Below are 21,885 nucleotides of genomic sequence, written 5' to 3'. Positions count from 1 at the left end.
TCTCTCTCTCTCTCTCTCTCTCTCTCTCTCTCTCTCTCTCTCTCTCTCTCTCTCTCTCTCCCTCTCCCTCCCTCTCTCTCCTCTCTCTCTCTCTCTCTCTCTCTCTCTCTCTCTCCTCTCTCTCTCTCTCTCCTCTCCTCTCTCCCTCCCTCCCCTCTCTCTCTCTCTCTCTCTCTCTCTCTCTCTCTCTCTCTCTCTCTCTCTCTCTCTCTCTCTCTCTCTCTCCCTCCTCATCCTAACTGGGTCTTTAACTGGGACCACTGGGTACCTCTCCAACCCCCCCCATCACAGACGGCCTCATCTCATCCCTCAGATCGGAAACTTCTGTTAAACCAACGGAGGCCTCGTTAAGAGAGAGGCCTCGTTAAGAGAGACCACACCGGCTGGGGAGGAGCTTGAGATCTGCCCGACGACCGGACGCCCACTGGGCCAATCAGAGAGGAGCGGGGATATCAACACCTCAACACCATCGACCTGCAGGTTAAGCCTCTGATCCTCGCTGATGACTTCATCAGGACCTCATATTCGACCTCCATCGACAGGTGAAGCTGCTGGACAATCGATAGTCACCACGGCCAGACTGAGGGGCTGTTTAACTCCGTAAAAAAGAGAGAGAGAGAGAGGGAGAGGGAGGGGGAGAGAGAGAGAGAGAGAGAGAGAGAGGGAGAGAGAGAGAGAGAGAGAGAGAGAGAGAGAGAGAGAGAGAGAGAGAGAGAGAGAGAGAGAGAGAGAGAGAGAGAGAGAGAGAGAGAGAGAGAGAGAGGGAGAGAGAGAGAGAGAGAGAGAGGGAGGGAGGGAGGGAGGGAGGGAGGGAGGGAGAGAGAGAGAGAGAGAGAGAGAGAGAGAGAGAGAGAGAGAGAGAGAGAGAGAGAGAGAGAGAGAGAGAGAGAGAGAGAGAGAGAGAGAGAGAGAGAGAGAGAGAGAGAGAGAGAGAGAGAGAGAGAGAGAGAGAACTGATCTTCTGAAAAACGTTCAGAAGAACTGATCTTGTGAATGTTTAAAGACGTATTTTTGAAAGGTACAAACGAGTCTCTGTTAGACAGACGTTAAAGTTAAGGGGGTGTAACCCACTCCCCCCGGTCGACGGCCCACCAAAGTGTGACGTTACTTCCGGCCCCGGTAGGATTCCCCCGTTCCGTTGACTGGTCGCACTAATGGGAAAATCCATACGGGAAACCAGCGACCATAAATACGTTTGATGCCGACACTGTTAGGAGTTTGGGTCGGAGTATCGGATGCCTTAGAGACTCCTGCTTCGTGGTGTACAAGGAATGAGGCAAATAAGTGACTGACTTTGACGTTTCTTTACACTTTACATTGTGAGTAACGCACATTATTTATTTATTTATACTTTTAGATTCACACAGAGGGTCTAAGGGAATCCTTTACTATGTATCACCTGTGGAAAAGTGTAAAGGATTTCCAAGGAACGTCTTGCGTAAATCTCTGTACAGTATCAATCAAGATCCATGATCATGTTTATGGAGTCCCTATTTTAATGAATAATACAAAATCAACACAAAAGAACATCAAGAAAACGTCCTAATGGAGACCAGGTTAGAGGTGATAAAATAGTAATAGAGAGACAGTAGAACTGAATGGAGATCAGTTTAGGTGTGGCACACAAAGCAGGACTGCAGCGTACATCAGAGCGTTCGAACCCAGAGCCAAACTCACATGAAGCGCAGCTCGGACTCCCGGCGCACCAGAACCTCCCTCAGCCTCTGGATACGGTTCATCTCCACCTCGATCTCATCTGGGGAGATCGTACTCTCTGCCATGGACACGTCAGAGTGGCCTGGGGGAGGGGGAGGAGGGAGGGAGGGGAGGAGGGAGGGAGGGGAGGAGGGGAGGAGGGGAGGAGGAGGGGGAGGAGGAGGAGGAGGAGGGGGAGCAGCAGGAGAGGAGAGGGAGGGAGGGAGGAGGAGGAGGAGGAGGAGGGGAGGGGGTGAAGAGGGAGGAGAGGGAGGGAGGGAGGAGGAGGAGGAGGAGGGGAGGGGGAGGAGAGGGAGGGAGGGGAGGAAGAGGAGAGGGGAGGAGGAGGGGGAGCAGGAGAGGAGGGGGAGCAGGAGAGGAGGGAGGGAGAGAGGAGAAGGAGAGGGGAGGAGGGGGAGGGGGAGGAGGAGGGGAGGGGGGAGAGGAGAGGGAGGCAGGGAGGAGGAGGAGAGGGGAGGAGGGAGGGAGGAGGAGGAGGAGGGGGAGCAGCAGGAGAGGAGAGGGAGGGAGGGAGGAGGAGGAGAGGGGAGGAGGGGAGGAGAGGGGGAGGAGGAGAGTGGGAGGAAAGGGAGGGGGGGAGGAGGAGGAGGAGAGGGGGGAGGGGGAGGAGGAGGAGAGGGGGAGGAGGAGGAGGGGGAGGAGGAGAGGGGGAGGAGGAGCAGGAGGAGGAAGAGGGGGAGGAGGAGCAGGAGGAGGAGGACAAAAACACAAACAACAGGAAGTCAGCTTCCACCTCAAGGCTAGTGGGGCTGTCTGCTGAAGCCCCCCATCACAGCCCAGATGGTCCCTCGCTGTCGCTGGGAGCCCCCCATCACAGCCCAGATGGTCCCTCGCTGTCGCTGGGTTTCGCTGTTGTCTGTTAAACGACTCGAAGCCACGAGGAGGAGGAAGGAGAGAAACAGCAGAAGCAGCAGAGAAAGGTCGGCAAGGCGCTGATCAGTGCGCTGTCCAGATGCCACCGCCGCCATGTATCCGAATGCCTTTTAAAAAAAGGTTGATCACCGGAGACTCACATTGGCTGCTTCACTATAACTGTTTTATTGGTGTGTCTAAGAGGGCTTACTTAAAGACTGTATTTCGTTCAAAGTGCCTCCACTTAATCTGTCTGTCATTAATCCATGCTCTCTCTACGAGTGGAGCCGTGGTGTTAATGAGGAGATTGGCGCTAAGCACACGAGCAGTGATTCACCTGAGCCACGGGGCGAATCACTCATCTCAGAATAGGCCCGTTCATCAACGCCGCTAAACTAACACCTGCTACGAATAGAAGCTGTTAACTGAAGCTTTTCATGACCAATTAATTGCTCCGACAATGATGATGACGATATTAAAAGGGCGATAAGACGCAGGAACAGGAATGTGCGTACGCTCTCTGGAGATGGCGTTGTCTCGGGAAAGCAGAGTTAAACACCTGCCCTGTCCAATAGCTAGCTGGCTGGCTGACTGACTGACTGACTGACTGACTGACTGACTGACTGACTGACTGACTGACTGACTGACTGACTGACTGACTGACTGACAGGGCCAAGTGACCAATCACACGGAGGGACCTGCTAAGTGCACGGATCAATGCAGTGACGGCAGCAGATGCTGATTGACTTCCTCAATGAAGATCATATAAGGATTCATTCCGCATACTCACTTATTCAACTTACATTAATACATACATTACCATGGTCAAATCAAGACATCCTTTGAATGGTGAAAGTGGAGAATCAGAAAAGTCACAACGAATTATCAGCTAATGATGAAGAAACCAAAGTGTAGTTCAGGGAGTCTGTCCCTGTTAGTACATCATTATTATAACAACACGTGCAAAGACGTACGGGACGTATTGACAAAGTACAGCAGAGTGATTACTCATGCTAAATACTCACAAATGCTGAAGACATATTTTTAAGTATTAATATGGTGCTAAATTGTCTTAAATTATTGAGATCATAATCTATGTTTCCCTAACTTCTGCATTGTTAGATTGTCTCCAGCTGGGACTTACTTAATTGTCTGCATGTATTTGTCATTGGTTTTCCTAAAGAGACAGTCAGCCAGACAGATTATTCTCCGTATATCATTGTATACATCTAATCTGGCCTCAGACCAGCTACGATACAGTCTGCGTCTAAAAATAGCCTCTCTGTTTTCCTTCTCGTTGGAGATGAATTAATTAGTTTCCGTTTTATCCAAACCCTGCAGCTCACATTCACTGTAACCAGTGAACCACAAGGAGTCCACTTGAAAAACATGTAAAGATTTTAAACGTCCTATGTGGTTTATACGACGCTAGGGTTCAACTTTGGGGTCTAATGCTTCCCCTTATCAGCGAAACAAACATCTGATGACTGGCAGCCGGCTAACAGCCTCATGCCCGCTGCATCACAACACAGAGCAAGTTGAGAAATGCTCCATGCTGTGCACTTACAGAAGTCATGTTTTCTGCAGCATAATGAAACAAGGCGTTCTCAGACTTTGTTAAATAGTGTTGTTTTTTATTTTTAATAATAGGGCCTTTAGTTCCGCATGAACTCCATTAGGAACACATTGTTAGAGCCAGTGGTGTAAAAATAGGCCATCATGCAGATTTTTTTTTCCCAGATTAATTTGAATGACAACCTTTTCATTGATTAAGAGGCATACAGTGTGATTGTATCCAGCGGTGTATGATTGCATCTGTTCACCTTTGTCTGTGGTCCACGCTGTGTTGGACACGGCCCCGTAGCTCCTCAAAGCGCGCTCCGTATCCGAAATCGATTTCTTTAATTCCATATCGGGACGTCGATGTGATCAGGATTCACCAAACCCAAATCGCGTAACTGCAAACTCTTCTCTGACGATGACTCGACCTGCTCTCTGATCTTTAGACCCTGATTCTAGAAGCTTCAGTTTCGCCTGGTAACAAGGTTCCTCCAGCAGCAGCGACCCGCGTCTCTGAGCATCTTCACCACCCAGCCTCCGGATGAGATCCCGCGAGGCGTGGGGAGGGAAAGCACGCGAGAGTTGCAACGCAGTGGGTTGGGCTGGATGCTGATGAGGTGTGGAGAGCGACTCATCCCGTCTGTGGTGGAGTCACCCTAGACTGGCACTGAGTCAGCGGCGAAGTAAGAGTTGATGAGGACAATTCTACACCTTCTTTTTATGATAATAATACACATACGTGGAAGGTGACAAGCCCAATAATGAACAACTGAAAGCATATTAGATCCCTATTTGGGTAAAGAGAGAGAGAGAGAGAGAGAGAGAGAGAGAGAGAGAGAGAGAGAGAGAGAGAGAGAGAGAGAGAGAGAGAGAGAGAGAGAGAGAGAGAGAGGGAGAGACAGAGACAGAGACAGAGAGACATAGAGAGAGAGAGTGTGTGTGTGTGTGTGTGTGTGTGTGTGTGTGTGTGTGTGTGTGTGTGTGTGTGTGTGTGTGTGTGTGTGTGTGTGTGTGTGTGTGTGATTGCTGCAGAGCTCAGAGAAAAGAGAAAATGACGAGAGAGACATGTTAACCATTGCAATGTGACCTGTGACCTGTGACTGTTGTTAATCTCCTTCATAGACACACAGGCCGACAGTGGGGTAAGAATACAGCGTCTCTGTGGCCGGGTCAGTGCGTACTCACTGGGGGCTGCAGAATGCACACACACTGCTTTATTTATAGCTGCATGAAGTTCAGTTTACTGAGAGAGAGAGAGAGAGAGAGGGAGGGGGGGGGGAGAGAGAGAGAGAGAGAGAGAGGGGAGAGAGAGAGAGAGAGAGAGAGAGAGGGAGAGAGAGAGAGGGAGAGAGAGAGAGAGAGAGAGAGAGAGTACCTTATCCACAGAGAAGATGCTGACCTGTATGCTCAGCACTACAGTAAAATAAGACAAACCAAACGCTGATCCCACATAAGCATCAGACTAAGATGGACTTCAGTGCGTTTTCCCTGATCTACACTCAGAGACAGAGACACAGGAGGTTGGATGAGTTTAGAGTTTTATTTGGAAACCAACAGAACTGATGTAGATTTGGCAAATAACCTGTACCGATTGCAAAATCGAGCTATAACGCAGAACAACCTTTCTATTTTATCATCACCAATTCAAATGGTTAAAGCCCTTGATATTTATGATCTGAAATTACTATTCTACATCAATACAATTTAAAAAATATATTATTTCTTGGCTTGTATAAATCGCATCAATGCTGAGCAGTAAGTTATCCTGTTCAATAAATAACGTGTTTCGAGGATCATTTCCATCTCATCATGGTGTAAGCGATCACATGGTGATGTAGCTGGGATGGAAGACCATTGCATCACAAATAAAACGTCGCCCATTTGTGTTCGATGACGTCACAGAGATATTTTACAGTGACGTGACTATTAGGGATTACCTTTCCTTTCTGTGCCTTGGGGGGCTTGATTGTCTCTATCTTTAAGTGAAGCCTGGTAGCAGGCTTCCTCCAGCTGGTGCTCTAAATCTAATAAAATATTTGGGTCCTTGATTCGCCTCATTTTCATCTCGAGGTTCTTACAAAAGATTGACATTGTGTCCTCCTCCCTCTGTTCCGTCCTGTGTCTCAGAAAATGGCCAACGGCACTTAGGACCTCATCTTCTTGCTTTTCTGTTTGCCTCTTTCTTTTACTGCCTGCGACCTTCTGAACCTGAGGGACGAGGCAGGTGCTGCCTTGTCCTTCAGGTTCACTGCTCTCCTCTACTTCCACGTCCTCTTCCTCGTCCAGTCCCTCCACATCGTCACTCTCTCTTTCAACAATCTGTAAAAGAAAAATAATAGATCAATACAAATGACACATTATTAAAAAAATAATCTTTGTTTTTCAGTGCCCCAACACCACAGAGGAGTGGAAGACGGTGGCAAAGGGATTCCAGGACCAGTGGCCATTCCCTAACTGCCTCGGTGCCTTGGATGGGAAACACATCTCAATTATCCCTCCTCCATCTTCAGGGTCTACTTTTTATAACTATAAACATAGCTTCTCAGTTGTGTTGATGGCGCTGGTGGACAGCAACTACCGCTTCCTTTATGTGGTTGTGGGGTGCAACGGCAGGGTGTCTGATGGTGGGGTTCTCAGGGGCTGCTCACTCCAGCAGGCCCTTGAGCAGAAGACAGCCAACATCCCGACCCTGCACCACTTTCTGGTACGGAGCTGCCCTCACCCTACAGCATAGTGGCTGATGAGGCTTTCCCACTGAAGGAGTATATCCTGAAGCCCTACTCTAGCCGCGGCCTCACCCAGGAGCAGAGGATTTTCAATTACCGGTAGGGGATATAACAATTAACGGTTTCAATGACAATAGTGGTCGAATTTTTCATCCTTCTAAAAATCATAAAAACAGGCCTATTTAGTTGCTTTCAGTACTTTTTGAACCATTCAGCACATTGTAACAAAACAACGTTTAAAATGTTGGTAATGACTATCTTACTAGGAAGAAATAATACCATTATATCTCTTATTACAGGCTTTCAAGAGCACGGAGGGTGGTGGAAAATGCCTTTGGCATACTAGCAAACCGCTGGCGTGTCTTCACCACAAAAATCCACCTGCAGCCAGAGACTGTGGACAAGATTGTCCTCGCCTGCACCGTGCTGCACAATGTCCTACGTGACCAGTGTGGTGATGGCTACACCCAGCTTCCCAGGGAGCGGGATGGCCCTGGTGAACATGGTCCAACCCTTGCCCAGGCTGCACTACCACGCAGCACAAACACCACTCTGCAGGCTAAGAGGAACAGAGACATCCTCTGCAATTACATGTGCTCAGACGCTGGTGCTGTAGCATGGCAGTGGGACAAAATGTAACCATGTGTGTGGGTGTTATTAATAATCAAGCTGTATTATATTCAATTGTTTTATATTTCATATTCCAGCACAGATCAATTGTATATAGTTGTATGTAGCCTATTCTATTATCCATCTCCAAGTAGTAGTTGAGCCGATTGTAAACAAAGACAGATAAAACTGAAATTTAACTAACAGGAAATGCAATGTATCCAACAACGGGTAATTTAAACAAACTGTAATCTCCAGCTTTTTACTCCAATGCAGATGTAGTGAAGAATGACAAGACACAGTAACTCTAGCCCACTCTTGATACCTAGGCCCATATATGTGTTAATGTTAATTAATATGTGTGATAAGTTTTACTTTAAATAAATACCTTTTCGTCCACGTTGGACGAAGAAGCTCTCTTCCTGATATATGGCTCCAGGAAAGAGAGCCTCCTGAGAACCCAGTCCTGCCTGCCAGTTCTCCCACCGGCCCTCCCCGGAGCCGGTGCCTTGCTGTACCTGTTGTACTGGGTCCGGAGGGAGTGGATTTTCTTGCCCACCTCTTTTTCTGAAAAAGACAGTAGCCTAATGTTAGCAAAAAAAACATCGCACATTTTAAACTAAAGACTATTTTACAATCACCGTTGACCCCACAAAGCATTAGCGGATGGAGAGGGCCTATTACCAGCAGTAAGTATTTATTTATTAAGCCTATCCGCTTTCCAATAGGCAATTTTAGTCCCTTGTTTTTACACAGGAAACATACATATAGAAAAAATATAAAGATACTGAGATAGCGTTGGGAACAGTTGGTCCCGTTAAAATAACTGTAAATCAGCTCGATCCTAACGTTATCTACAATCGTTGTTCAGAAACAAAGATAAATACCGTTAGCATCTACAACTTGTATTTAATAAGCCTATACATTAGGCCTACAGCCTAAGCTGTGCCTTAATGAAACGAAAATAAAAACAGGAAACAAGGAAAGGAAAAAGTAACAGAAAAGACAAACAAAGCATCGCCTCCTTACCGGATACACCAGTTGCCACCGCAATGTCACAACACGCTCTCCTCTTGCTGTCCCTGTTGCTGTACCCCTTGCTGCCAACGTCGTATAGGACAGGTTGATCCTCCAGCAACCCAATTAATTTCTCCTCCCTCTCCTCGGACCAGAAGTCTGCCATCTTCGGATCTTTTTACGCTGGAGTGGACAGTACGGTACCGGGACGGAGTAAGGCTGTGACGTACAAGTTGTTCTGTTCTGTGATTGGCTGAAGAGGAATAGTTAAATCGCCGCGTTCTAAAACAGGACCTTGCGATTTGACATGTTCAATCTCTGGCGACTCCTTGCAACGCCTTGCAACTCCTTGCAACGGCTTGCAACGACCCGTTCACACCGCCCCTGCGACGTTCTAAAACCGTCTCGTTGCAAGCCGTTGCAAGATTCACCTCGCAACTCCTTGCAACGCCTTGCAACGAGACGGGCTGAGTGCGACGTTCTAAAACTGGGCAGTTCACACTGGCTGCAACCGGCTGCGACGCTAGGTGGTTTCCATAGCAACTTCAACGCTCTGGCACAGCTGAGAGCCGCAACATCATCATTTGCGTAGGTTAGGTTAGATTAGTTAGGTTTGCGATTAGTTAGGTTTGCAATTAGTTTTATTTTTATTTTACTTGAGAGTAGGCTAGAGTTACTATGTCTTGTCATTCTCCACTACATCTGCATTGGAGTAAATAGCTGGAGCTTACATTTAGTTTAGATTACCCGTTGTTGGATACATTGCATTTTCCGTTAGTTGAATTTCAGATTGATCTGTCTTCACCATCGGCTCAACTACTTGGAGATGGATAACTTAATTATAAACAGGCCTAATTATGTTAGTGAGAGTGAAATGGTCGCAGTTTTTGCTGTGGCTGTAATCATGAAAAGGAGAAGACGGCGAGTTATAAAGCCAACAATATGGAGCCCCAGTTGGGTACTTCAGCGGCAGAAACAGGGTGCCTACGCCAATCTGTGTAGAGAGCTGGAAGTCGGGGATATGTCAGCTTTCACCAATTTTACACGCCTGTCCCCGGTCCCATTCCATCATCTGGAGGATCTGGTGAGGCCTTTAATTCAGAAGACGAACACCAATTACCGGGACTGAATTTCAGCTGGCGAGAGACTTATGATAACTCTCCGCTTCTTGGCAACAGGTGAGTGAACATACTGTCATATTTACAGTTGCGCTTAAAAACTGCAAGGCATTTGTAAATGTCAACAGATGAGCGCAACAAGCGCCCGTTAACCATAGATATATATAAGCCTACTGACAGTACATCTATCTATATACGAATGAGGAACGAATGGAATGTTATATACAAATTAGAGCTGTCAAGCGATTAAATTATTTAATCGCGATTAATCGCATTAATGTCATAGTTAACTCTAATTAATCGCGATTAATCGCAAATTATTTTTCTATGCTACATATCCCTTGATTTTTTTGTCCCATAATTCTTCTCATTTTAATTCTCTTATCAACATGGTGAATGATTTTTTATTGATAACAACATTGGCATATACACTGATCAAAACAGGACGATACAAAAAAAGAGCCTATAGTGCAATTAAACGACTGCTTTGAACAAATGTCATTTGAACATAGCAGTCAGGCTACTGCTTCTTTGTTTTGAGCCGAAGAAAAAAAAAAAAAAAATTTTTTTTTTTTTTTTGTAATATAAAATAATTGCGTTAATCGCGCGATAAAAAATTTAACGCCGTTAAAATTGGTTTGCGTTAACGCCGTTAATAACGCGTTTAACTGACAGCTCTAATACAAATACAAAACAACATTATATTAATATCATATATATTATCAGATTAAATCTATCCAGCTGAATTGAGATAGCTGCCACTCCACACAGTTGAAACACACTTTCCAAAGTTTCTGTTTTATACAAAGTCGGCCTTTATAATTAATTATATTTCAATATTGGAACACCAACAACCTTCTACTTTACTATTGCAGTGTTGATGCAGAGCTGCTTTAGCACAGTCTTCGAGAGCACCTCCTTCATCTGTAGAGAAAGGCTAGATGAGGTTACGTGTTGAAGTGTCAAGGCATTCAACTCAATACATTAAATTACTGCTTTACATTAAATCACACAAACCACACCTGGATAGACAGATTTCAACCAGTGATGTTCCGATACAATTTTTTCAGATTCCTGAACTTGAGTATTGGCCGATACAGAGTATATACCGATACAGCATCTAGCATTGTAACTACTGATATCACTTGTTCTTATTGAAGGGTTCTCTTACTCAGCCGGTTCACTTACTGTTGACTGTCAGAATACATTTATATTCATGGAGTTAGGCGTCAAACACACAGAGATGACACGTTTCCCATTCTGACTTTCCACCTCCGACCGTTAACGAATGCAGCATAACACCGTAGTGTTTGTGATGTTCTCTGTGTAGTCAATTAGTCATGTGATGTATCGGATCGGCACATAGACTTGCGTACCCGCTGATACCCGATACTGTACTTTAGGCAGTATCGGAGGAATTCCCGATCCTGGTATCGGTATCGGAACAACTCTAATGTCAACCACGACTCTTTACGTCGGCGGCGCTGTACCGGCTCCAGCTCTCCTCAGTTGGCCTTTGTGTTTCCAGCCTCCATCGCCCGTTCCTCCCTGAGCTGAACCCCCTCTTCTCCTTGAGAGGTGGCCCCCCTCTGCGGGCCCCCGGCCCCCGGTTCCCCGGCCGGCCCCGCCTCAGCGCGGCGGGCCAGGGGGCCGGAGATCCAGGCCAGGGCGGCGCTGGCCGTCCCGTCGCCGCTCTGCCGCGAGAAGCAGAGGAAGGTGGCCCAGACGAAGGCACAGCAGCCGGTGAAGGAGGTCCGCACGTAGAGCGGCACCAGGGTGAAGTTCACACACTGAGGAGGACGGACACACACCACACACACACACACACACACACACACACACACACACACACACCCCACACACACACACACACACACACAGTTACAGGAGGTCAGGCGTACCAGGGCGAAGTTCACACACTGAGGACACACAGAAGAGAGGTCAATGGTAAACGGACTGGACTGCATTTACACTGCGCTGTTCTAACTAGGGGCCACTCAAAGTGCTTTACAACATTTCCTCACATTCACCCGTTCATCACTCATTCACACACCGACGGCGGAGTCAGCCACGCAGGGCGACAGCCAGCTGGTCAGGAGCAGTCAGGGTGAGGGGTCTCGCTCAGGGACACCTCGACACTCAGCTAGGAGGAGCCGGGGATCGAACCAGCAACCTTCTGGTTACCAGCCGACCCGCTCTGCCCCTAGGGGCATCAGGGCAAAGTTCACACACTAAGGACACACACTCAGACGCAGAAGCTCTGCCCATGTTGTTTTGTGTAGGACTCAAGTTTATCCTCGGAAAAGATTCACAATAGTTCCTGTAGTCTCAGTAATAATCCTCATAGTAGATCAGGTGTCCAATGCTATTTTCTTAAATCCGATAGTTGTCATGTATGAGATGGAGCCATACTTTAATTTTGAATATTGTTATTAATAAGCGCTTAAATTTAAGCACCAACATTCAGATCCTATTTTTTGTGTCCCATTGGGTGCACAAAGAAAGGTTATTCTTCGTTTTTTACTGCTGGCAAGCACTTAAAATAGCGAACTAGTGATTGTATTACAATCACAGTAGTAATTGTAGTTATGTGTGGTGTGAAAAGATCCTAAACAGAGCAGCATGGAGCTGTCACTCAGCTGCCCAGATGTCACTCAGCACGAGGCTGTCCGTCAGCCTTGACGGACAGCATGCTACCAGACGGATGGCATCACGTGGTGGATTCCCCTTAAAGTATTCTGGTGCGCGTGAACATTGCATTACTTAGATAAGCGCAGCTGATATTCTGAGCGGCACAACATGTAGACTTTACATTGATCGTCCTTCCTGCTTTACCCACACGTTCATTATATCAATAGATCAGGGATTTTTTATTTTGCATTTACATTTTTGTATTACATTTTTGCTGAAGCTTTCATCCAAAGCAACTCACAACCATTCATTCACACATTCACACGCCGACCACGGAGTCAACCCCTCAGGGCGACAGCCAGCTGGTCAGGAGCAGTCAGGGTGAGGCGTCTCGCTCAGGGACACCTCGACACTCCGCTAGGAGGAGCCGGGGATCGAACTAGCAACCTTCCGGTTACCAGTCAAGCCACTCTACCTCCTGAGCTACTGTCCCACTTTTACCTGCACGAAGGGCCAGAACATCAGTCCAGTCTGTAAGGGAAGAGGAATCAGGTTCAGTCACTTTAGTATCAAGTTACTCATATCTGTTGATCATTAAACTCAAGCTATGCATTGTGGTATTTGAGTCCATTCGGACTATTCTGATCTTTTGCCAGACCTACAGTTCTTTCACCCATTCCTTCCTGGACTGTTCATGTTTAAAATAACACGTAACTACATTACTCATTACTCATACTCATACTACATTACTCATTACTCATGCCCATACCCAAATGAAGTAAAAGATATCGAAATATAAAGGGTATAGTGTAAATAAAGACTTAAAAAATGAACACAAACACAAAATACTGGAACTTTGATTGCATGTCATTTGGTATTTTAACAAACATAAGAGATTACTATATAAATGTGTAACTACTTAAGTAGATACTAAAGTTAGACATCGGCCTAGTATCCTGTGGCGATGTCCCCTGTGCCTTTGTGGAAAAACTGGTACGATTATTATGTCCTTAGATCAATCTCAAAATGGGCTAAAAGTTGAGTTTAGGGAGACAGAAAGGTACCCAACATTCTGGGGTATCAAACATTCCGGGGACTCCCCCCCGGATCCCCCTGCTCCCTGCTTGGCCCCCTGTGGTTTATGATCACCAGACCGGATGTTTCTCCTCCTCTCACCTTGTAGGTGTTCAGGAACTTCTCCCTCCAGTCCTCAAAGATGTCCGGTTTCCCCTCCAAGACGCTCATTCCTGATCCAAACATCAAACGCGTTCACAAAATTAAGACATAAAAAACACACATATATATCGATACATTACCGATTGTTATTATTAATTTACATTTTCTGTGCTCTCTTTGGAAACTGACTTAAGCTGTGTGTGACCTTAGGCCTATATAACAATATATATACAGTATAATGGGTGAGTTATTGGATATATTGTTCAAGGTCCATTTGGTTATTTGGTTTTTAACTCGTAGGCCTATTTAACAAAGTGACTGATGTTGTTGAATATGAAACGTCTGTAAAGAGTTCTTTGCTACCATAATGTAACCCACTGCTCTCTCAGTCTGTACCGACCTGTGTAGAACACGGAGGTGACCAGCGGCGCCGCGGTGGTCTGGTCCAGGAGCAGTTTACGCACGACCATCCGGACAGAGTTCCCGGGGAAGCTCCGCTCCAAGAAGCGCATCCAGAAGAAGTTGAAGTTCCCGTGGAAGCTGAAGGCGATGAGGGCCACATTCCGAGTGTGTCTCCAGTCAATGTCCTTCTCCTTCCGTGTGAATAACTGATGTACGAAGTCTCCTCCGGCGAAAAGGCATCCGTACATGGTCACGTTGGTCACCCATGGGAACCGTCTCACTTGCCTCACCAATGCGTTCACCATATTCTCGGATGGAGGAGATGGTAAACGTATAAAGCGAAACGAAACGACTCCCTAACCGTAGGAACGATCCTCTCCACAGAACATAGAAATCATTCAGCGGTCGGTCGTACAGCATTCCCCATATGCTTCACATTCTCTTTTAATAAGAAAGAAAAAGGCCGTTTATAGTACAGCGAATAACTGCATGGGCCTACCGTAAGAAACACTTAAAACGATGAGTGTGTGAGCGCGTCGGTAGCCGGTGCAGAGGACTGGTGAAGGTGTTCTGGACAGCAGAGCGCCGCTGGCGGTTGTGCCTAAAACGGCGCGTCACGAGCACGTCGAGGGCGGGGCCAACTGATTGAAATGATAAATGGACAAGCTACCTTCATAAATACAAATTATATTATGGAGAATAAATATTGAATTTATTAAGCCTATGTATAAAATTGAAATATGTACAAATATAGTAAATATCCGAAAATCTGTTACGTTTATTTGTAAAGCCCTTAACAGGTAGTATCAAACAGGCCATATATATATTTACGTTGTCACGATTTGCAGTTATACCTACATAGCTGTGGTTTAACTGTCATGATTTGCTTATTTATGCAAAGTTATAAAGCAGTCAGTACTATACTGAGTATTCAGATCCAAGCAACAATTTGGGGGAATGTAGATATTGTCTTGATATACTCAATATATCCAAAAACAAATCAGCAACAACTGAACAGGTACAGTAAGACTTTTATTGCGATGGCATCGGGACTGCAGACATTAGGCTTTTGTCATTTTAACTCTCTGCACTGGAGCCGGCCAGTGAGACCTTAAAACTCCATATTAGTCGCACCGAAACAACGCACGTACCGACACGTACGTACCGACACGTACGTACCGACACGTACGTACCAAGTCTTTCATTGAGTTCCGCTCCAACAGCAAGAGCAATATTTATAAAAACAAAGAAACACAAAAGACTGAGACATGGCATTCAGGGGGGGGGGTCAGAGGTCAGAGGTCACAGTGTCTTCAGAGAGCGAAGAGGCAACACTGTCCTGATCCCGAGACGGGGTTCTCCAGCAGAAGGGGTTTGTGGGTCGGTGTCGGGGCGTCACTCGGGGGGGCACTGGGCCCAGGCCCCCTGCGCCGTGCGGCTGTAGCGCTGCGGCTGTCCGCCCGGGAACAGGGCGTCAGAGCTGGGGTGGCGCAGGAGGAAGGCGATGGTGGACTTCATGTGCTGCACAAAGTGGGGCGGCTCCGCCGTGGGCGAGGTGGACAGGAACTGTTGGGGGGGGGGGGGGGGGGCGCAGGGAGGTCAGGCGATACGCCAGCAGCACTTGGAGAACATAGCGTCTTATCCTAGTACGTCCTGGCACTTAATGTACGCACTGATTGTGTGTTGTACGTCCTGGTACTTAAAAATAGTACTTAGCATTGTGTAGCATCTTATCCTAGCTTTCTCTGTTGTGTACAGGGAATGGGTTAACCTAGTGATGGTTAGTGCTTGGCACTTGGTTCTATGAACATCCTCACTGTACTGACCGATATATTGTTGTTCCTCTCTTCTGACAAATGGACTTATTGTAAGTCGCTTTGGATAGAAGCGTCTGCTAAACGCCCTGAGTGTAATGTAGAGGATGCCTTAACGGGGTTGACCGTAGCCTTTCAGACCGTTACCTTCAGGATGGTGTCGTCGCTCTGGGACATCCAGAAGTCGATGTCCAGATCTCCGGACCACTTACACGGACCGATCTTCACCAGGCCGCGACTCGAGTCGTAGATGTCAACCATCTGGAAATCAAACACTTGTTTTGACTGACTGACTGACTGACTGACTGACTGACTGACTGTGTCTCTCTCTCTCTCTCTCTCTCTCTCTCTCTCTCTCTCATATATAATATAATTATAATTTTTTGTTACGAAATAAGGAATAGGGTAAGCGAGTGCTTATGGTTAGGGTCATTACTGCCATCACCCAGAGGGGGCGCTGTTGAGGCGCTCATTAGCGCTAAACAGCTGAGGCGGCAGGTGAGTCTCAGGAAGTGAGAGTGGGTAGAGACTCTGGAGGTGGCTCTCCACAGGTGAGACTCCAAGTTTGTGTGTTCAACACAGACGACGCACGGTTCGGTTCAAGACACTGAACCGAGAGAACTTTAGGGTTGTAAATACACGGGGAAGCTGAACGACTGGATTCAAAGAGCAGGCTGGTCACCTCGACTGACTGTTCACGCCCCACCGAGAGGAGGGGTCACTGAGGGGGGGCTTACGGTGGCTGTGGACCTGCGGTGAGTACCCCCCCAGGTAGGTACGATTGAATTCACCCAGGGAGAGTTTAGGAACATACCTCAAATTCAACGCACCACGTAGGGACAGACATTAGGTTAGTGGCTCTCTACCCAGATAAATGACGAGTGCGGTAGGTCTAGTTTGTAACAACGCAGACAATCGCTCACGACCGTGATGGGAAGCGAAGGGAAGGCCTGATCATCTATAGAGCACCCTACCCCTCACTCTATAGATCTATAGAGCACCCACCCCTCACTCTATAGATCACCTATAGAGCACCCTACCATACTCTATAGATCTATAGAGCACCCTACCATACTCTATAGAGCACCCTACCATACTCTATAGATCTATAGAGCACCCTACCATACTCTATAGAGCACCCTACCATACTCTATAGATCTATAGAGCACCCTACCATACTCTATAGATCATCTATAGAGCGCCCTACCCCTCACTCTATAGATCTATAGAGCACCCTACCCCTCACTCTATAGATCTATAGAGCACCCTACCATACTCTATAGATCTATAGAGCACCCTACCATACTCTATAGAGCGCCCTACCCCTCACTATATAGATCTATAGAGCACCCTACCATACTCTATAGATCTATAGAGCACCCTACCATACTCTATAGATCTATAGAGCACCCACCCCTCACTCTATAGATCACCTATAGAGCACCCTACCATACTCTATAGATCTATAGAGCACCCTACCATACTCTATAGAGCACCCTACCATACTCTATAGAGCACCCTACCATACTCTATAGATCTATAGAGCACCCTACCATACTCTATAGATCATCTATAGAGCGCCCTACCCCTCACTCTATAGATCTATAGAGCACCCTACCATACTCTATAGATCTATAGAGCACCCTACCATACTCTACAGATCATCTATAGAGCGCACTACCTCTCACTCTATAGATCTATAGAGCACCCTACCATACTCTATAGATCTATAGAGCACCCTACCATACTCTATAGATCATCTATAGAGCACCCTACCATACTCTATAGATCATCTATAGAGCGCCCTACCCCTCACTCTATAGATCTATAGAGCACCCTACCATACTCTATAGATCTATAGAGCGCCCTACCATACTCTCTAGATCTATAGAGCACCCTACCATACTCTATAGATCTATAGAGCACCCTACCCCTCACTCTATAGATCTATAGAGCGCCCTACCATACTCTCTAGATCTATAGAGCGCCCTACCATACTCTCTAGATCTATAGAGCACCCTACCATACTCTCTAGATCTATAGAGCACCCTACCATACTCTATAGATCTATAGAGCGCCCTACCATACTCTCTAGATCTATAGAGCACCCTACCATACTCTATAGATCTATAGAGCGCCCTACCATACTCTATAGATCTATAGAGCACCCTACCATACTCTCTAGATCTATAGAGCACCCTACCATACTCTATAGATCTATAGAGCACCCTACCATACTCTATAGATCTATAGAGCACCCTACCATACTCGTGATGGGAAGCGAAGGGAAGGCCTGATCATCTATAGAGCACCCATCCCTCACTCTATAGATCTATAGAGCGCCCACCCCTCACTCTATAGATCTATAGAGCACCCACCCCTCACTCTATAGATCACCTATAGAGCACCCTACCATACTCTATAGATCTATAGAGCACCCTACCATACTCTATAGAGCACCCTACCATACTCTATAGATCTATAGAGCACCCTACCATACTCTATAGATCATCTATAGAGCGCCCTACCCCTCACTCTATAGATCTATAGAGCACCCTACCATACTCTATAGATCTATAGAGCACCCTACCATACTCTATAGATCATCTATAGAGCACCCTACCATACTCTATAGATCATCTATAGAGCGCCCTACCCCTCACTCTATAGATCTATAGCGCACCCTACCATACTCTATAGATCTATAGAGCACCCTACCATACTCTATAGATCATCTATAGAGCACCCTACCATACTCTATAGATCTATAGAGCACCCTACCCCTCACTCTATAGATCTATAGAGCGCCCTACCATACTCTCTAGATCTATAGAGCGCCCTACCATACTCTCTAGATCTATAGAGCGCCCTACCATACTCTCTAGATCTATAGAGCGCCCTACCATACTCTATAGATCTATAGAGCGCCCTACCATACTCTATAGATCTATAGAGCGCCCTACCATACTCTATAGATCTATAGAGCGCCCTACCATACTCTATAGACCTATAGAGCGCCCTACCATACTCTATAGATCTATAGAGCGCCCTACCATACTCTATAGATCTATAGAGCACCCTACCATACTCTCTAGATCTATAGAGCACCCTACCATACTCTATAGATCTATAGAGCACCCTACCATACTCTATAGATCTATAAAGCACCCTACCATACTCTATAGATCACCCATAGAGCTCCCTACAGACAGAGGCAGAGGTCATGATCTATGATGAAAGCCCTGAACCCCAAGTCAGTGATGAAGGCCCCGGTGTTCAGTACCTGTCCTCCGGTGAAGGTCCGAGCGGACCGCAGCTCCTCCGCGGGACCTTTCTGAGGGAAGGAGGCGGGGAACAGCTCCCCCGTGTTCACGTTCACCCCTGGACCCGGACCCAGAGGCACACATCAACCCCCGGACAACACACAGGGTGGACCCACTGCGGGTCACTACAGACGTCCCCATCTCTGGCGGTATTTTACCGATACCGATTCTCATTCCTGAACTTTAGTATCAGCCGATACCGAGTTTATACCGATACGGCATCCAGCATTGTAACTTCTAACAGTTGAAGGGTTCTCTTAGGATGCCAGCAATATATAGTCGGTTCACTTACTAGAATCGTTTACATTTATAATTATTATTGATAATAATACATGTGCTTTCTTGTAGTTAAGCTTCCATGCATCCATGTTATCCGATTTGGAAGCTCGAACGCACGCAGGTCGGAGAAGACGTGTTGCCCATTCCAACTTTCCTCCTGCGACCGTTAACAACAAAGCAGCATAACACCGAAGTGTTTGATGTTCTCTGTGTGGTAAAGGAGCTAGTCACGTGATGGTATCGGATCGGGGCATAGCTTTGCGCACTCGCCTATACCCGATACTGCATTTTAGGCAGTATTGGAGACATTTCCAATACTGGTATCGGAACAACTCTAACAGGCTTTTATTACAGAGTGTTATTACCTATTCCATAGACCACGGGGCGATGGGTTCCTTCCACCATCACGTCGTTCATCTCTATCGGTGTCGGGAGAGAACAAGGTGAAATCAGATCAAGAATCTATATGCGTAAGAACATAGACAGACACTGAGGTTAAAAGGTTAAAAGGTCATAGGTCCTGTTTACCTGTAATGCAGCATGTCTCTAGATGAATGACCTCTTTCTGCTTGTGGAACGTGGCTGTAAGATCAATTATAAAAAACATTTTATTGAGTATGTTAATTGCGCACGGAGTGGACCCATTTGAACTTAGCTTAGTGTAGAATCTAGTGATTGTTAGTGGTTGGTTCTATGAACATCCTTACTCTACCGACAGAGATATATTGATTCATTGTTCCTCTATCTTCAGACTAATGGACTCATGTAAGTCCCTTTCTGTTTGCTAAACTCCCAGAATGTGAACCCATCCTACCCAGTAGGCTAAGGCTGAGCTTCTGGGAGGTCTTTGACTCGTCGTTGAACCCCCCCACCAGGTGGAGCTCCAGTCTGCAACAGAAGAGGAGACAGCAGACACGATCACATCCCTCTGTAGCGCGCAGCTCTCTGTTAGAGACTGTTAACTGCACACATCTAAAGCCTCTCACTGGGAAACCTTTACTTCTTTATGGCTCATTTATTGTGGGTTTGGAAAAAAAGACTTTGGAATAGTCCAACAAAGTTACTTGAACATTGTGCTGCTCATTCTACCTTTGAGGCATATTGGTGTCATTCCATCCATACATGCATTCAAACGACTATTATTAAAAGAAAAGAAGGAATAGCAGGAAGTGAGTCTGAGTGGAGGCGGGCGTGAGCTGAGAGACGGAAGCCAGGAGAAGCAGGAAGTTAAAGTGCAGCCCGGGGCAGCTTTAAGGCGTGTAGGGTGGGTGGTTCGAACCTGCCCTCCTTGCTACGGTGGGAGAGGGACGTGACAGCTCGCACAATAAGGGGGACTTCGCTCCAGGTGCTAGAGCCGTCACAATGAGCGAGGCAAACGGCTCCGCTGCCTGACAAACAACAAGAGGACAACTTAATGATGCTCCACTCCACTGACACACCGCAGAGATGAGACTGTGGAGACGCAGCGGGCGGAGGCTAGTACCTGTGTGTCGCACCACCACTAAGTGGCAGGTGGTGGCGTCATCAGATCCGAGGACAGAGACAGCATCTGGGTTAGAGCGCAACGGAGGGATAATAACAGTCATGGTAAATGGACTGCATTTAAACACTTTACAGTATGGCCTCACATTCACTCTTTCATGCACACATTCACACAACGACGGCGGTGTCAGCCACGCAAGGCGACAGCCAGCTCGTCAGGAGCAGTCAGGGTGAGGCGTCAACAGGCTCTACCGACTGAAGCTCAAGCTGCCACATGATCGTGATCTAGTGTAGATCATTGTGTATGGCGTGTGGTACATGTTGGATGAATGTGAACAACACATTTATAAACCGTCCGTTCAGGTGTACACTTACGATCAGACGGTACTGTGGCTGCATACTCTCTCTGCTGGACATACAAGAGGCACTTGACGTCCACGTCAACAAGTGGTTTGGAACAAAACGCTTTAGCATTCTCCTGTAAAAACGATATTCAGGAAAGAAAACAGAACAAAACAGACGTGTGTTGGGTTTACTACTAATAAGCCAGTTGTATTGCGCTGCCCATATTCTGAGGTTCCTGGAAGGGGCTTGCACCCGACCCCCCCCCATCCTAGTGGCATGGTGCCAACCTGTCAATCATACCACTTCTAAAAAAAGGTCAGTGATCTATTCTAAACACCTGCTTCAGAGCACAGCAACACTTGAAGATCGGGACACGAGCGTGCCTCAATACGATGTATTGATTGCAGATGTTGCCAGATGGGGGCATCTGAGGAAGACCTACCTGCAGGTGGGGGCATCTGTCGAACAGCTCCCCCGTGGTGCTGGGTCGGTCGAACTCTCTGTTCTTGATGAGCAGAGGCATGGCGTCACGTCGGGGGGGCTGTCATAGTCCGGTCAGCCACATAGTACCAGAAACGTCTGCCGCCGCTTACGAAGAAGACTACCTCTTCCTTGTTGTTGTGCAAGAATGATTCAACCGAAACTGAAATGATGCAGAGGGACGTCTTCGTCTGATAGAAACGCGGAATAAAATGGAGGACCAGCTCGATGACACCGCCGACCACGGCTCGGAGGTGTAACTGCATTAGGTGTAATAGTATGCGCATGCGCGTTACGCATTTCCTCTGCATCAAACGATCAGCTGATGAAAGGTCATCGATGAAAACCTGCAGAG

General features: G+C 46.9%; 4 protein-coding genes across 4 annotated transcripts; all 4 read right to left on the bottom strand.

Annotated features, from left to right (window-relative positions):
• Nucleotides 1-946: 946 nt before the first annotated feature.
• LOC115539814 (bMERB domain-containing protein 1-like) lies at nucleotides 947-4,829 on the bottom strand. The gene is made up of 3 exons (XM_030350634.1): nucleotides 4,392-4,829; nucleotides 3,815-3,817; nucleotides 947-1,798 (listed from the first exon to the last, which is right to left on the bottom strand). The coding sequence occupies exons 1-3, from the start codon at nucleotides 4,477-4,479 to the stop codon at nucleotides 1,674-1,676; spliced, it is 216 nt and encodes a 71-aa protein (XP_030206494.1). The 5' UTR covers nucleotides 4,480-4,829; the 3' UTR covers nucleotides 947-1,673.
• An 820-nt stretch (nucleotides 4,830-5,649) lies between these two features.
• LOC115539808 (uncharacterized) lies at nucleotides 5,650-8,799 on the bottom strand. Its single transcript, XM_030350623.1, has 3 exons — nucleotides 8,493-8,799; nucleotides 7,852-8,030; nucleotides 5,650-6,447 (listed from the first exon to the last, which is right to left on the bottom strand). The coding sequence occupies exons 1-3, from the start codon at nucleotides 8,644-8,646 to the stop codon at nucleotides 6,055-6,057; spliced, it is 726 nt and encodes a 241-aa protein (XP_030206483.1). The 5' UTR covers nucleotides 8,647-8,799; the 3' UTR covers nucleotides 5,650-6,054.
• Nucleotides 8,800-10,410: 1,611 nt separating this feature from the next.
• Nucleotides 10,411-14,407, bottom strand: LOC115539809 (mpv17-like protein). Its single transcript, XM_030350624.1, has 4 exons — nucleotides 13,806-14,407; nucleotides 13,406-13,476; nucleotides 12,731-12,760; nucleotides 10,411-11,388 (listed from the first exon to the last, which is right to left on the bottom strand). Exons 1-4 carry the CDS (start codon nucleotides 14,110-14,112, stop codon nucleotides 11,104-11,106), a joined length of 693 nt encoding a protein of 230 aa, XP_030206484.1. The 5' UTR covers nucleotides 14,113-14,407; the 3' UTR covers nucleotides 10,411-11,103.
• Nucleotides 14,408-14,818: 411 nt separating this feature from the next.
• Nucleotides 14,819-21,798, bottom strand: ntan1 (N-terminal asparagine amidase). Its single transcript, XM_030350622.1, has 10 exons — nucleotides 21,493-21,798; nucleotides 21,081-21,183; nucleotides 20,707-20,772; nucleotides 20,503-20,611; nucleotides 20,038-20,111; nucleotides 19,752-19,805; nucleotides 19,589-19,642; nucleotides 18,905-19,002; nucleotides 15,769-15,882; nucleotides 14,819-15,373 (listed from the first exon to the last, which is right to left on the bottom strand). The coding sequence occupies exons 1-10, from the start codon at nucleotides 21,571-21,573 to the stop codon at nucleotides 15,203-15,205; spliced, it is 924 nt and encodes a 307-aa protein (XP_030206482.1). The 5' UTR covers nucleotides 21,574-21,798; the 3' UTR covers nucleotides 14,819-15,202.
• Nucleotides 21,799-21,885: the final 87 nt, after the last annotated feature.

Source organism: Gadus morhua, chromosome 3 (assembly GCF_902167405.1).
Source record: "Gadus morhua chromosome 3, gadMor3.0, whole genome shotgun sequence".
NCBI classification, from domain to species: Eukaryota; Metazoa; Chordata; class Actinopteri; order Gadiformes; family Gadidae; genus Gadus; species Gadus morhua.
The sequence above is the reverse complement of the archived record's forward strand: the minus strand, read 5'-3'. Positions and strand labels throughout refer to the sequence as shown.